General features: G+C 37.7%; 2 protein-coding genes across 7 annotated transcripts in view; one reads left to right on the top strand and one right to left on the bottom strand.

Moving 5' to 3' along the window:
• The window catches only part of FILIP1L (filamin A interacting protein 1 like), a 311,063-nt gene that overhangs the window by 179,392 nt on the left and 114,701 nt on the right, over nt 1-16,970 (top strand). For 2 of the 3 annotated variants that reach the window (XM_047722940.1, XM_047722949.1), the window contains exons 2-4: nt 5,758-6,010; nt 6,934-7,107; nt 13,168-13,346. In XM_047722940.1, coding sequence (XP_047578896.1) covers nt 5,768-6,010; nt 6,934-7,107; nt 13,168-13,346 — 596 coding nt within the window. In that variant the 5' untranslated portion in view covers nt 5,758-5,767. Of the gene's footprint in view, nt 1-5,757; nt 6,011-6,933; nt 7,108-8,445; nt 8,464-13,167; nt 13,347-16,970 lie in introns of those variants that run through there. The other variant, XM_047722958.1, reaches the window with a different exon arrangement.
• Nucleotides 1-16,970, bottom strand: part of CMSS1 (cms1 ribosomal small subunit homolog) — a 381,861-nt gene that overhangs the window by 250,480 nt on the left and 114,411 nt on the right. The gene's annotated exons all lie outside the window — the stretch shown is intronic.

Below are 16,970 nucleotides of genomic sequence, written 5' to 3'. Positions count from 1 at the left end.
TGTGGAGCCTACTTAAAAACAACAACAACAAAACAAAACCTAGACATTTATTCAATTTTCATAGAAATCTGAATCTGTAAGTGTTGTAGACCAACAGTTTAAAAAAAAAAATGGCTACAATTAACTCATTCCAACCCTGTTCCTCTGCAATGTGACCTTGCAGCTCCAACCATCAAGAGGTGAAATCTCTGACTCCACTTCTTGAATTGGGGTTGGCCTTGTGACGTTCTCTTGACAGTAAAAATAAGGTCTTAAAAATTCAGCTCTCGTACTTTTGGAATGATGCTTCCCATGTGGGGAAGCCTTGTCTAGCCTACCAGAGGTTGAAAGCCCATGTGGAGCAGAGATAAGAAGACCCAGCTGAGGTCTACTAGCCCAGCTAGCTGACAGACAGAAATGTGAATAAGCCCATCTTAGACCATAGAGGCCCAGCTGAGCTGCAAGATGACGTGAGCTGCAGAATGAACCACAGAATTTTTAACTGTTATTGTTTAGCCATTGCCTAAGTTTTGAGGTAGGCCACAAAGCAGAAGAAATCAGTCACCTTGTGAAATACCCACTATATATGAAGCATCAAGTCAGATACCCTATGGGAGACCTAAATGGAGATCAATAATACGAGACAGAAGACATGGGTGGTCCTGTCCTTCAAGTGTGAATATATCTATAAATAAAGTAGCACTTAATAATTATCTATTTTATCAATTTTTTAGTATATGTGCTGTTGAAGTTAGCACAATAGTTATCTGTATTAAATATATCTATTCTATATTAAGAACCTACCATTATTCCTACAGGACAGAGAAAGGGTCTTCCTAGAATGTTCAAGATAATCCCATGGGGTAGGAAAAAATAATTAGATATATTATTTTTTAATTAATATTTTTCATTTTTGAATATTTTCATATTGTACATTATATACATGTTTTCATAAGGTACATAACATATATTAATATGCTAGTATATAAACATTATTTATGTATACATAAAAATACATATAATGGGGTTTTCACAGTCATATCTCCCACAGATCTTCAACCTTCCATCCCTACACAAAAAAATATACTTCTCTATGCTTTGCTTTTCTCAAATAAATGAATTCCTCCTCGACTATATAGGTCTACTATTAGATCACAGTATCTATCTACTATCTATCTACTACTATCACAGATCACTGTTCATCTATACTGTAATTACTTAGCAAGGTTATAAGCATGTTTCAGATAGGGTGTCTATATTCATTCTGGACAAGGTGTCTGTAACTGTGTGTCTTTGGCAGTACAGCATAAGGCATTATGGCATGATTTTTAGTACAGTTTCTGGAGCCAGGGTATGTGGATTCAAATCACAGTTCTGCCAGTTATTAGCTGTGCAAACTTAAAAAAAAACAATTCTCAGCTGAAAATTATTACTGGGATTATTTCCTTAAGAATTGTCTTCTAACTATAATCTCTTTCTTGGTGGTAATCATCAGACCTGGTTTACTGCCCATCCACATGAAGCATTTAGATTTCTGTGGATTTATGTAAGATGAAGATCCACAAATCCATTTCTCCTTAATATACTATTGATAGCCTATAGATAATACTATACCATTGAAAAGCACACTGGCAAGAATTATTATATATCAAAGGGGAAACCGGTCACAGAGATCACCTCCCTATTTCCCTCACTTCACAACTAGGGACACTGGGCTCACAGAGGATCAATGATTTGACTAAGTACCACAACTGATTTGTGACTGAATTCTTTTTTCATTAGTCTTCTGCCTAGTTCATTGCACTTCTCATAACCCCAGTTTTAGGAACTATTTCTAGAAATCTTTCAAGTAAAAGTATATCATTTGTAATAAGGGAAGTAAGGAAGCCACACCATAAATAACCAACTTAGTACATAACACACAGTGGACTTTGAATAAATGACTGGTGGAGTACAGGTAGAGGGATGAACAAAGCCTAGCTGGCTGGCTCAGAAGTCCTCAAGGTTTCTAAAGTATTCTGACAGGGCTCTCAAGTGATGCCAGCAAACTGGGGCTGTTGAGAATCACTTCCCTCTGTCCCTCTGTTTTTAAGATTTATTTATTTATCTGAGAGAGAGAGAGAAAGTGAGTGTGTGCACTTGAGTTGGGGGAGGGGCAGCAGGAGAGGGAGAGAGAATCCTCAAGCATACTCCCCACTAAGTGTGAAGCCTGACATGGGGCTTGATCCCACTATCCTGGGATCGTGGCCTGAGTCAAAACCAAGAGTTGGATGCCTAACTGACTGAGCCGCTCAGGTGCCCCTGGTGAGAAACACTTCTTAAACAAAGTACCTGACCAAGACACAAAACTATTTTTTTAATCTCTTTTTTTTCCCTTCAGCACTCACACCTCATATTTCATTAAATTAAAAGACAATCAAATAAACTTGCCTTTTCTTCTTGAATTCCCCCCCCTGCTTTTTTTTTTTTTTTTTAAGATTTATTTATTTGAGAGAGAGAGAGAGAGTGCATGTGTATGAGTATGGGGTGGGGGAACAGAGGAAGAGGGATAGAGAATCTTTTTTTTTTTTTTTTTTTTTGACAGAGAGATCACAAGCAGGCAGAGAGGCAGGCAGAGAGAGAGGAGGAAGCAGGCTCCCCGAGAGAGCAGAGAGCCCGATGCGGGGCTCGATCCCAGGACTCCGAGATCATGACCTGAGCCGAAGGCAGCGGCTTAACCCACTGAGCCACCCAGGCGCCCCCCCACCTGCTTTTTTTAAAAGATTTTATTCATTGAATTTTTTCCCTAACTATAAAGGTAATATAGACTCACTGAATAATTTTTGAGAATAAAAATAAAGTTAATAATAATATTAATAAAAGTAATGTTTATTTAGAGTGCTAATTTTATATGAGGCATGTTGCAAACACTTGACATGTGCTGACATGTAATCTTCACAGTAACTTTAGTTTACAAATATTCTACTACTATCATTCCCATTTTATAGATGAGAAAAGTGAAGCACAGAGGTATTAAGTAACTTGCCCTAAGTTTTACAGCAAATTAATAATGGAGTAGGGATCTGAACTTAGGCAGAATGGTCCTAGAGTCCATGGTCTTTTGCACTCTTTTGTACTGTCACTGATCAAGTTTTGGTTTCTAATGCAAATTATAAGAAAAGAAAAACTAAAAATTGATAAATTTGATTAAATTAAAATTTAAAATTTCTATACCATAAAATACAATAAATAAAGTGAAAATGCAAGCTACAGACCAGAAAAGATAATAGCAAAACATATAATTAACAAAATGAATTTTATATAAAATATGTAATGAATTTCTACAAATCTATGAGGGAGACAACTAACACAAAAGAAAAATGAGCAAAGATCATGAACAAGCAATATGAAGAAACCCAAATTGACCTTTAAACACAAGAAAGTATGCCCATCTCACTAAAAATTATAGGATACAAATTAAAAAGTCAGATACTGGGCGCCTGGGTGGCTCAGTGGGTTAAGCCACTGCCTTTGGCTCAGGTCATGATCTCAGGGTCCTGGGATCGAGTCCCGCATCGGGCTCTCTGCTCGACAGGGAGCCTGCTTCCCTCTCTCTCTCTGCCTGCCTCTCTGTCTACTTGTGATCTCTCTCTGTCAAATAAATAATAAATAAAATCTTAGAAAAAAAAATAAAAAGTCAGATACCATTTCATTTATCAAAATGGGAAAAACTGTAAATTCAGTAATAGGAATTGCTGATGAAGATATGGAGCAATGAGAACTCTGATACTCTATTGTCAATTGGTATTCCACTTAGAGGAGCAATAATCCCTAGTAATGTTGAGAGAACACACGTTCCGCAGCCCTAACATCCCACTCCTAAAGAATACTTCCAGAGAAATGCATGCACACAGGAAAAAAAAAAAGTGATGTTCATTGCAGCATTTTTTCTAATACTGAAAAAAACAAAACAAAAAAAACCCCCACTATTTAAACAAATACTGACAGTAAAATGTGTAAGTAAATGGTGGACTATTCATGTAATGAAATACTATATAGCAATCAAAATATATAAACTAAAATAAAATAGAACAAGGAAGAATCTAGAAAATACAGAGTGAAAAAGCATGTTTCAGCAACATACAAATAAATATGCTATTTACATAAGGTTTGAAAATACACAAAGCAGTACTATATATTGCTCAGCAGTATCTTCACACGTTCAAAAAAAAGTATAAAACGTCTTAAGGGAATATACATACCAAATTCAAGATGGTTACTTTTGGGGTGGGAAGCATAGAGAATAGGTTAAGGAAGAGAGAAACACAGAGCTTCAACTGTGTCTATATACTTACATTATTAGAAAATCATTTTCTAATGTATATAGTAAACTAACACTTTATGAATTTGTGTGGTAGCATGTAATGGTTCATTATACTTCCCACACTTTTCTGTATGCTTTGGTTTTACAGATCCTTAAAGAAATACTATTTTTAAAAATATACATATATTTTTTTAATTTTTAAATAATCTCTATGCCCAATATGGAGCTTGAACTCACAACTCCAAGATCAAGTCCCACATTCTGCTGACTGAGCCAGTCAAGTGTCCCAGATATATATATATATATATATTTTTTAAAGATTCTATTCATTTATTTGACAGAGAGAAATCACAAGTAGGCAGAGAGGCAGGCAGAGAGAGAGAGAAGGAAGCAGGCTCCCCGCTGAGCAGAAAGCCCGATGCGGGGCTCGAACCCAGGACCTGGGATCATGACCTGAGCCGAAGGCAGTGGCTTAACCCACTGAGCCACCCAGGCGCCCCCCAGATATATTTTTTTAAAGAAATATTATTATAGAATGTATGGGGAAAATTATTATAACCCAAAAGCACTTCACTAAGATGATAAAAGTTTCAAGGTTTTAGGAGTAAAATTAATAATATATACATCACTGAAATAGACTATAAGCTCAATTAACATTTGTCTTTTCATTAAAAACCTCAAAGGTGGAACAATTTTCTTGCTATTATAAATTAATTTGGATAATTATATAATCAGATATAAGCTAATGTGTCCCTTAAATATGAATTTATTTTAATTATTTCCATAGGCAGGATTGTCCGTATTTTGGAGATGAGTGTCCTAACTATATAATCTTGACATATCCAAGGACAGATCTGGAATTTTAGCAGAATGTCAGGGATATAGCCAGGGACCAACCCTTCATTCCTTTAATATTAGATTTTGTTGTCAAAACAAAGTAATCCGAAGTATTTTCTAGCAGTAATTCTGATGTTTCTATTTTAAAGCACCAAAGACTAAGAAATTCCAAAAAATTTTTAAACTTCCAAAGGAAAAGTTTCCAAAATTTCCAAAGGAATAACTATAACATGAATCTGCAGAAATTTGGAACAATTAGCAAGTTTGCCGTTTTACAATTACGTTAAGTACATCTTAACTCAAGTAAACACTTAGGCGTTGGTCGGAGGTATGACCTGGATCCCTGACATGGAATACTTGGTGAATGAAGTTCAAATATAGTCTGTTTACCCATGGACATAAGTGGCCTTAGTCAAAGCAGAACACCTTTTTTAAAATGTTGATTTAAAAAACAGAAGTGTAAATAAAACTGTGATTTATGAATCTACTAATGCTGTTCTCTGTTGTAGACTTCAGAAAGATTGAGTCTTTGGCTGCAGCAAATACAGCAAGAGTGCAGACCTGTTAAAGCAGTAATAGGTGCCCTTATTAAAACTCTACTTCCATTAAGAGGTACACACTGTTTTCCTTCTTTCCAGGCTTTAAAGAATGCGTTCCAGAAGCAGTGACACAGAGGGCTTGGCCCTAAAGCAATTTCCAAGACGTAGTAAAGACCATGGTTTCCAAGGACCTGAGGACAGGAAGCAGAGACAGCAAGACAAAGACCCCACCAATGAGTCAGATGCAATTCTTTCCTGTCCTAAGTCACACGGTGGTGTTGGTCACCATGGAGAAGACCTCTCAAGAGACGATCTTTTATTTCTTCTGAGCATTCTGGAAGGAGAACTTCAGGTGAGCTGGGTTAGAATTATCCCCATGTTCAAAGAGAAGGCTGCTTGTGAATTTGGGGTGTATGCTGCCATGGAAATAGATTGTCTATGGTTCTACCTGTATGTACATGAAAGAAAGTACACATATACAGAATTCTCTTATGCCAACTGAAAGGGCAATTAATCATATCTGAAAGGGCTGTCATTCTGACATGCAACTGGCAACCATCATGTGAAAGATCACATCTTCTGCCCATGCTGCTCACGAGCTTCAGTGCACAGGCACGTATGAGTAACAATGACTTCTAGATTGGCTTAAATAACAAGAGGCACTTTTATGTCCCATGTAAATTGGCTACTCGACTTGCTCTAGCATTATTAACTCACATAAAAAACAAGAAACAGGGGCGCCTGGGTGGCTCAGTGGGTTAAGCCGCTGCCTTCCGCTCAGGTCATGATCTCAGGGTCTTGGGATTGAGCCCCGCATCGGGCTCTCTGCTCAGCGGGGAGCCTGCTTCCTCCTCTCTCTCTGCCTGCCTCTCTGCCTGCTTGTGATCTCTCTCTGTCAAATAAATAAATAAAATCTTTAAAAAAAAAAACAACAAGAAACAGGTACTACACATATAGGAGAGTCTTATTTCCTACACCCCAAAATGCAAATGTCAGTCCATTTAAAGGGTAAAATGTTATCTACTTGTCAAACAATAAAAAATGTTGGGTTCCCCCAATGTTGTATAGTGCTCACATTTAAAATATTGTTAATGTGTAATTAGATTATAAGAAGGATGAGGGACATAATTTTACTGCTTTTTGTAAAAGGTGCTATAAAGAAACATGACTCATTTTTTATTTGAAATAGAAGGAAAAAACCAGCTCTCAAGAAACCATTTTCAGAGAATGCCGGTAGATAAAGCAAGCTTTCTGAAATGGCTTTTGTTCCTACAGGCTCGAGATGAAGTCATAGGCATTTTAAAGGCTGAAAAAATGGACTTGGCTTTGCTAGAAGCTCAGTATGGGTTTGTCACTCCAAAAAAGGTGTTAGAGGCTCTCCAGCGAGATGCTTTTCAAGCAAAATCTGCCCGTTGGCAGGAGGACATCTATGAAAAACCAATGAATGAGGTATGTATCGCATTAGGGGTGTGCACCTGGAAGGTGGAAAAGTTTACTAGCCAGCCAAGCACTTGGCCTGGAAGGTGAGCACGACATATAATTCTTTTTTGATTATTTACAGTTTTATGTTCTCACACATTTAAAATCTACCCAAGGTAGATAAATACTACATGTTCTACAGGAAAGAAAAGGAGAACAAATCATAGATGGGATGTTTCCACTAGGTATCTTTCTTGACATCAGACTGAAAGCTGACAAATACAGGATATTTTCTCTCTCTCACATACACTGAGAGCCAAAGACACTCAGACACACACACATGCACACACACATGCACACAAGGGCAGCACATTATGGGGACTTGAAGGCTACACAGGCTATAATAAAAAACAGAAAAAGCTAAAATTTCTTTGAAAACACTGAGGTATTATGTCATAGAATTTTTTTTTTTAAGATTTTACTTATTTGAGAGAGAGAGAGAAAGAGAGACAGAGAGAGCATGAGAAGTGGGAGGGTCAGAGGGAGAAGCACTGTCTGCCGAGCAGGGAGCCAGATGTGGGACTCGATCTTGGACTCCAGGATCATGACCCGAGCTAAAGGCAGTTGCGCAACCAACTGAGCCATCCAGGCACCCTATGTCATAGAAAAAAAATTTTTTTAAAGCCTTTATTTATTCATTTGAGAGAGAGAGAGAGATCACAAGCAGGCAGAGAGGCAGGCAGAGAGAGAGGGGAAACAGGCTCCCCACTGAGCAGAGAGCCCGATGTGAGCCTTGATCCCAGGACCCTGAGATCATGACCTGAGCCGAAGACAGAGGCTTAACCCACTGAGCCACCCAGGTGCCCCTGTCATAGAAATTTTGAGCATGAATGGAAATGATCAAAGAATTGTCCAAGCAATGGAATTTTAGAAAGCATGTATTTTAGATAAGTGCTATCCTTTTTCTTTCAAAAGTTTAATGAAGCAAACATCTTTCCCCCATCAAGTGTGCCCAGCAATGACAATAGCAAAGATTCAAAGTCTCAATACCACTGCACAAAGATTCGGTACTGCTTGCTCTTTTACTTGCTGACATTTCTGAAACTTTGGCATCCTTATTTTATTCTTCTATGTTCCTCTGAGACCTCAATGGAAAATTTCACAATTTTTCATTTTTATAAAAAGGAAACAACTAAGAGCATGAGTTAAGGCTGGAGAGAGTGAAAGCAAGTTTTGGACAAATTTCCCCCACATAAGCTCTGGCAACCTACCTCAGGACTGACCTCTAATGTCCTTGCTATTCTCGTCTTGGGTGTCTCATGAGAGAAGACTACTGTCTTGCCAAATGCGAAGGAGTTTGGTCAGATGGATCTGCTTCTCTGAAGGGTAAGGATGCGACCACCCAACGTCTGTTGACTTGCACTTTAATTCAAATTTTAGAAAGAGGAGCTGAAGCTGCATTCAAGTCAATTATGTTAAGACTGCATCCTGGCTCCCAACATAGTGACTAGGAAATGGCATTAGGCACAAATTCCCCAATTTATATAAGTGCAAATGCAAACTGATGATCACTGACTATATCCTGACAAAACTCCACAAATGGCACAATCCCGCAACACCTTGGTGTGAAATGAACAGAATGACTCCAAATCTATGCAAAAACCATGGGAAAGTTTTAGTTTCACAATAATTCTATTGCATATATGCAAAATTGAAAATACCCTGACTCTCTACAAATGCTTGTCCCTGAAAGTTACCCATAATTTAGCCCTTTATAAATCCAACCTCTTTTGATTACTCTCACAAAACATACACACACATACTCCTTTACACATACTCACTTATCACATTCCCACTTCCGTGATGTGTCCACTTTTCTTCTCTTGCCTTTTACTTCTGCCTTATAGATTTCTCTCTCCCCAGCTATGAGTCTATCCATTCCTTGAAGCCCACATAACTCTACCTACCCAATAATCCAGCTGTCTACCCACTTCTCCATCTAGGAAGTGATGGGGGAAATTTAAGTACCCAGTGAATAAACTATATTTAGGGAGAATTTTAAATAGAGTTCCCTAGACAGCTTTCCCACTGAGACCATCCATGGCTGTACCCGAGTTATAGCAGAATAAGGATCTTCATGCTAAGTAATTATTCTTTTACTTTTTCCCAACCTGGGATGTTAATAACCCTGAATTTTTTTTTTATTCACAATGTTCTTTTTGAAAAGTGTAAAAATCTCAACCATTCCTACAGTAAACTAAAGGGGACTTACCTATTCTTAAGGAAAAATAGCTTAGAAGATCTAACTGCTCCCAGTTACATCACATGGTAGGAATACTGACTTAAGATGAAAGACTGGTATTGGCATTTGAGCTAGAACAAAGAATAGGAATGAGAAAAGGGGGTGACTGGTTTGTCAAGAGAAAGGGAAGATGGTAAGAACTCACAGTCAACAACAGTTTTAACCTCCTATTCCTTTCCAACCTAGGGTTCTATATTAGAAGTTACCTTAAAAAAAGATACTGAGTTAATTGCCTAAGATATTCTTAGTTCTTCTTAAAAAAATAGCAAGGAAAATATAATATTTTGGATTTATCAAGGTATTATAATAAAAGAATCTGCAAACTCTATTAGCATCACCAATTCTCCAAGTACTTATTTAAGTAACTGTATAATTTAGCTTTTAAATTTCATTTTATTCTTTTAATTAATATTTACTAGAGAGATGATGAATAAAAATAGTTGTGCCTAATGTTGGTGTGTTTAATGTCTGTGTGACAGACAACAAATGATCACACAAGCCAAGTATACAATTAAACACAGTGTTGCTTTCTATGGTGAAAACCACAAAGCACTACGAGGATATACTGGAAGATCAAATTTATTTATTTATTTATTTATTTAAAAGATTTTATTTATTTATTTGACAGACAGAGATCACAAGTAGGCAGAGAGGCAGGCAGAGAGAGAGGAAGGGAAGCAGGCTCCCCGCTGAGCAGAGAGCCCAATGTGGGGCTCGATCCCAGCACCCTGGGATCATGACCTGAGCGGAAGGCAGAGGCTTTAACCCACTGAGCCACCCAGGCGCCCTGGAAGATCAAATTTATATAGAAGAATCAGGAAACCTGAGATCCAGAGGATGAGTACGGGTTAGTTAGGTAGAACGTAAAGGAATTATATTTCAGTAATATTGTGGACTACATATCCAGTGAAATTATATCACTAAAAAGTACATAAAAATATTAAACTATCTAGCATACTCTTTAATACATGGATGAGCTCACATAGAGATAGAAATTCTGAAGCCAGGAATTAAAAAGGAAATTTTCATTGACTAGCTTCTGGCTCCATATATTTTTGACCTTTTTTCTGTCGATCCACAAACTCCAGTGCCGGGAACTAAAGCACATATTCATTTTAGGATATAATCTCTGGCTTTTCATCTTTATTTGACAATGGCTGGGTAAGCTGGTTATTTCCTACACTAAGATGGCTAGCAATAGCTAGACTATACATAAAAGTGAGTGTGAAACCAAATGAATTTCCTGTTATCAAGACCCTCAAAATATCCATACCTCTCCAAAATAGCCTGACATGACAGGAAGTATGATGGACAGTAAGAAAGAATGAAATAAAAACAAAGGTCTTTAAAACAATATTTTTTGAGTACAGTTGACACCCAATGTTGTACTAGTTTCAGGTATACGACATACTACGCTCACCAGAAGTGTAGCTAGCATCTGTCACCACAGAATACTATAACAGTATCATTGACTATATTTCCTATGCTGTGCCTTTTATTCCCATGACTTATTCACTAAACTGGAAGCCTGTATCTCCCATTCCTTCTGGCCTATATATTTGCCCATCCCCTACCATCCTTCTCTCTGGCCACCATTAGTTCATTCTCTGTATTTATAGATTTGATTCTGCTTTTTGTTTACTCATTTACTTTGTTTTTTAGATTTCATATATTGTGAAATCATATTATTACCCTTAGCAAAACCCTATCTAGGTCCATCCATGTTGTTGCAAATGACCAAATCAAACCAAACCAAACAAAACTCAACCCTTTTAATGGTTGCAGAATATTTTATTGTAGATTTTTTATATAAATGGTATACACACACACACACACACACACACACACACATCTTTATCCATTCATCTATCAATGGACACTTAGGCTGCTTTCATATCTTGGATATAAATAATAGTAAATAATGCTGCATAAACATAGGGAGTGCATATATCCTTCTGAACTAGTATTTTTGTTTTCCCAATATCGCAATTATTGGATCATATGCTATTTCTATTTATGATTTTCTTGAGGAACCTCCATGCTGTTTTCCACAGTGTCTGAACCAATTTACATTCCCACCAGCAGCGCATGAGGGTTCCTTTTTCTCTACATCCTTGACAACACTTATTATTCTTGTCTTTTTTATTTTATCCATCTGACAGGTATAAGGTGATATCTCATTGTGGTTTTGAACTGCATTTCTCTGTCGGTTAGTGATGTTGAGCACCTTTTCATGTGTCTGTTGACCATTTTAATGTGTTTTGGGGAAAAATTTCTATTCAGGTCCTCTGCCCATTTTTCAATATGATTGCCCCCTACCTTTTTGGGGGGACAGGGGTTGACTTTACAAGTTCTTTATATATTTTGAATATTCACCCATTATCAGATATATCATTTGTAAATATCTTCTCCCATTCAGTAGGTTGCCTTTTTGTTTTGTTGATGGTTTCCTTCACTGTGCAAAAGCTTTTTATTTTGATGTAGCTGCAACAGTTTATTTTTGTTTTTGTTTCCCTTGCTTTAAAAGACATATCTAGAAAAATGCTGCTACAGCTGATGTTAACGAAACTACTGCCTGTGTTCTCTTCTGGGGGTTTTACGGTTTCAGGTCTCACTTTTAGGTCTTCAACCCATTTTGAGGTGCTTGTGTGTGTGTGTGTGTGTGTGTGTGTGTGTATAGTGTTAGAAAATGGTCTAATTTCATTCTTTTGCATATAGTTCTCCAGCTTTCTCAGCACATTTGTTGAAAAGACTGTCTTTTCCCCATTGTATACTTTTGCCTCCTTTGTCATAGATTAATTGACCCTGTAAGCATGGATTTATTTCTGTACTCATTAAGACAAGTGCACACCTAATCCCCTTCACCTATTTCAAGATTCCTCACTCCTACCCCAACTTTCCCTCTGGTAACCCTTTGTTCTCTGTCATTAACAGTCTGGTTTTTGGTTTGTCCCCCCACCCCCGGCCTTTGTTTGTTTCTTAAATTACACATACGAGTGAAATCAAATGGTACTTGTCTCTGACTAACTTATGCTGCTTATCATTATACTGTCTACATTCATCCATGTTGTTGCAATAGGCAAGATTTCATTGTTTTTTATGTAGATGCTAAGAATTGTTAAAAATTCAATGTAGGCCCTACCTTCAGGGACTTCACAGTCTAGTAGGGAAGACAAACACATAAGTCAGGTACAGGCTGATCATATCATAATAGAGATATAAGTAGGCCACAGAAACCAGAAAGGACTTGGTGTTGACATTTGTTCACATTAGTACTACATAACCAACAAAGAATTGATTAATAAGAATTTTAAAAATATGCAAACACCTTGAGGCATAATATGATGAAAAACAGACCATAAGATCCAAGATGCCTACTCTAGGGAGGGCTGGGGCAGGATAGCAGTTAAGTTGCCTCAGAATCAAATATTATGCAAAGATTCCTTCTTTATGTCATTCCTCTGACAAGGTTTTTCTGAAGAGAGAAGGAAGTGTCAGAAAAGGGATATGGGGAAATTATTCTGATATCCACAGAGGCAACAATTATTTTCTCTGTGTTAAAACAAAACAAAACAAAACAGTAACAATAGAAAGATTACATTTGTGTTGAGATGCATCAAAAAGTATCAATTAACAAGAGTAATGATAAAAAAAACAAGCAAAAAGATCAGAAACCCACTGCTAAATTACTTAGTCAAAACTTAGATATTTCTAAAACAGTGAATGAAAGATGGCAGTATTTTGAAGGGTTTGCAGTTAACACACTATAAATGTATTTTCTTTTGTAGTTGGAGAAAGTCATGGAAAAATATAAAGAATCTCATAGACGAATCCTGGAACAGCTTTTAATGGCAGAAAAATCTCATAGGCAAACCATATTGGAGTTGGAAGAAGAAAAGAGAAAACATAAAGAATACATGGAGAAGAGTGATGAATTCATAAGCTTACTAGAACAGGAATGTGAAAGGTAAGGCTACTGTGGACATGACAATGATCCATTCTGCAAACTCTTACTAACCTTTCACTATGGGCTCAACATTGTACCAGGGATACAGGGATGAATATGACATAGCTTCTGCTCTTAAAGATCTCATGGTCCAGAGGGAGGAAGAGGATGTGTTTAAAGATAATTTGAATATAATGCGATAACCAGGTATGATAAAAACTATGGAAACATAAATGCTGGGCACCTTATTCTGCAAGGGAGTGCTTTGTGAAAGGGGCAGAGGAGGTAACAGGGGTCTAGTCCCTATGCAAACAAGAATGGAAACTACATACAAGGCAGGGGCAGAAATAAGTGTCACAGCATAGAGATAAAATAGTATGGATAGTGAGGGAACTCAACATGACTACAGTACAGGGTGTAATTGCAGGATGAGAAAAGGAAAGGCTAGCCACAAGCAGATGGATTTTATACTGTTGGCAAGAAGGGACAAATGACAAATTGTGAGAAGAGGAAAGAGCTGATCAGGTATGATTTCTTGAAGAACCATTAAGGCAACATGGAGTAAAGACAGGAGCTTTAAACTGGGGGAAGGTATACGTTCCAGTGGCTATGGGGTTAGAGAGAAGAGGGTATAAGAAAATCCTTATGATGCACAGTCAATACTAATGAGTGACTAATGAGACTAGAGAGCAGAGGAAGAAATACAAGGAGTTTTGAGAAGCACTCTGGGCTAGTCACCAAGGTACAATACATAGGAATGGTGCACAGCTTTTTGCTGGTGGAGAAGATGGCTCTAAAGTGGGGGCAGGTCCTGTTTTAGACATGCTGAGTATGAGGTACCTGGTGTATTCTGATGTCCAGTGGGGAGAATGATATATCTAATTAAACAACATACAGTTGGAAATACAGGTCTGGAAAATGTTGGGCCAGTGATGTGGATTTGCAGCTGGTGATAGTTGAAGCAATGAGTGCTGGTATGGTGAGGAGAGAGAATTCTAAGAAAGGAACTCCAGAAGAATCAATGGCTCGCTGTTTTCTGAAGAACTAGAAGGGAAAGAAAGCAAAGAAACCAAACAAGGAAAGACTTTCAAGCAATACAGAAAAGGAGAAGAAAATGTCCCAGGACTTTGCAACAAGGAAGACACTGGGAAACTTAATGAGTTCTTTCAATAAAACAGTGAGGGCAGCAGCCAAATAACAATGCTTTGAAGAATAAATAAGAAACGAGAACGTAGCAGCTTAAATGTGAACTATTATTTTGAGAGGTTTGGCTGCAAAAAAGGAGAGATTGGTTGGTAAACATTTTGTAACCATATGAAGGGCAGATTATTTTGCTCAATTTTGCCCCTCTGTTCTGAATCACCTTAGAAAATATGAGCCTTCATTTGAAATGGAAAGGACAATTAAGGCTCTATACTGATAATACAAAGATAGAAAAGAACCTATCATTGCAATATCAAATTTTACTGAACTGCCATTTCACTTCTGTTATTCCATGTGTACTTCTGAGTTACAAAGCTAATGGTGCTGCATTCTAATAATCACAGAAAAAAAATAATGATTTTTCTAAAATATAAGTAGTCTCAGTGCTTTTTTAAAACTACTTATAATTCATATTTTAGCTAGGTAACTGAAGTTACACAATAGCTAGGTTAATGGCAAAGTTTCATTTCTTACTTCACGGTAGACAGTTGGTCTGATTCCCAGAGAATCCATGGCCCTCACATCCAGTTACTTTTTTTCCACATTCATCAGGAGGTTTGTTTTCTACTCCCTACATGGGGGTGGGGGTAGGGGTGGGGGGAGTTGTTACCTTGAGCTTCATGAACTTGAAATATCTTGAGGGGAAGATTAAAGGAGTATGAGAAGTCTGGCACCAAGGGAAGATTTGACTCAGACATTACAATGTAAGATTTGTTATTCAATGAGACAATGTTATATTAAATATTATTTCGAACCCCTGTGGTTTGGCACCCGTGGCCTCATTTGGCCTCCACATTTATTTGGCACTAACTTGCTGAACACAGACACTTTCTTTCATCTTTCATTATTATGAACATTTATTGACCACGGTTAGAGTGCTGCTTGCCATAGAACAAAGAAGTACTGGTTGTCCCTCTCCAGAGGGCTTACCACATTAACAAAGAAGGCAACACATTACAGATTTAGGGTAGGAATGTGGAGGGCTGTCTGAGGTACAGTTTTAACATTCACTGCTGTGCCTCAACTATCTTCTAGTGGAAGGCTTAGGAGGACATCCAGAAATAATGCTGGGAGGCAGATGAAGACTATTTAAACTAAGAAAGGGCAAAGAGAACAACACTGAGAAATGGGAACAAAAATTCAGTGGGAATAAAGGCCATGAGCTAGAGGAAAAGGAAAATAGTGAGACAAATGTAAATTGTATCCCATGGAATCAATAAATTAGAATGGAATTTCTACATGTATCAAGGGGGCTTAAGAGGAAGAATTTAAAAGATCATGTTTTTTAGCCTTTGGACACAAAGTTTCTTCATCTTAAGGAATAATGAAAGTGGGGCTCCTGGGTGGCTCAGTGGGTTAAGCCTCTGCCTTCGGCTCAGGTCGTGATCTCGGGGTCCTGGGATTGAGCCCTGCATCGGGCTCCCTGCTCGGCAGGGAGCCTGCTTCCTCCTCTCTCCCTGCCTGCCTCTCTGCTTACTTGTGATCTCTGTCAAGTAAATAAATAAAATCTTAAAAAAAAAAAAAAAGAAGAATGAAAGTGAACATACCATTGCCAAAAATAGGAAAAAGTGACTGGAGTGACTCTTATTCCTATGTAGCAGCCATTCCAGAAGATATGAAAATCACCTATTTCTGTTTGCCAAGGAACAGCTTTCAGATGGAACTCTTGGGATATGAGATTGTTAAATGTATTATCAACTCACATGATATACAGATAATTCTTGCCCTATTCTGCCCATACAACACCACAACTCCCGTTATCTTGGCATCCTTGTTGCACTGGTCCTTCTTGCTCCCCTACCTTCAACAGGGAGACTGTGGCCTGAGGACTTCTCCCTGCTTTAGGGCCATTTGCATCAAAATATTACATGAAATCCACCTAACAAAACAAAGTGGGGAAAACTATAATAATTGAGGGGGTGCTTCCACGAGTGAAATACCACTCATTTGCTTCATTCTCTGACAAGGGACAAAACAACATGTGCACCATCATGGAGTCTTTTTAACTTTATTGAGAGTACTTCCTCTTGAGCACATAGCCACTCTTCACAAAAGCAAGATGAACTTGTCTTAAGGGGTCAAAGAATAATGTTGATTTCCTTCCTCAAACAAAGTAATAGAAGCCACTCCCAAATCAATGACCCTCAGTACAGAGAAACAAAGACAGATATCATAATCCCCATAAAAAGGGAGTTGGGTGAGGATAACTATAAAAGACTATCTGACTGAAACTCTGAAAAAACACTGCGAATGTTTCTCGGTTGGTAAGTGTTGGATAATATCTATATGGAAATAAAATAAAAATTAAGAAATACATGATTGAGATAAGTTAAAGAGACCTCAGAGGGTATAATAATGGATTTCAAATTTAGGCTCAATTTCTGTGTTTTCCTGGGAGAATGTGTTTTATGTGGAAAACCCTAAAGGAGATTGATGTCACAG

Source organism: Lutra lutra, chromosome 1 (assembly GCF_902655055.1).
Source record: "Lutra lutra chromosome 1, mLutLut1.2, whole genome shotgun sequence".
Classification (NCBI taxonomy): domain Eukaryota; kingdom Metazoa; phylum Chordata; class Mammalia; order Carnivora; family Mustelidae; genus Lutra; species Lutra lutra.
Note: the sequence above shows the minus strand (reverse complement) of the source record. Positions and strands in the feature narration are given on the sequence as shown.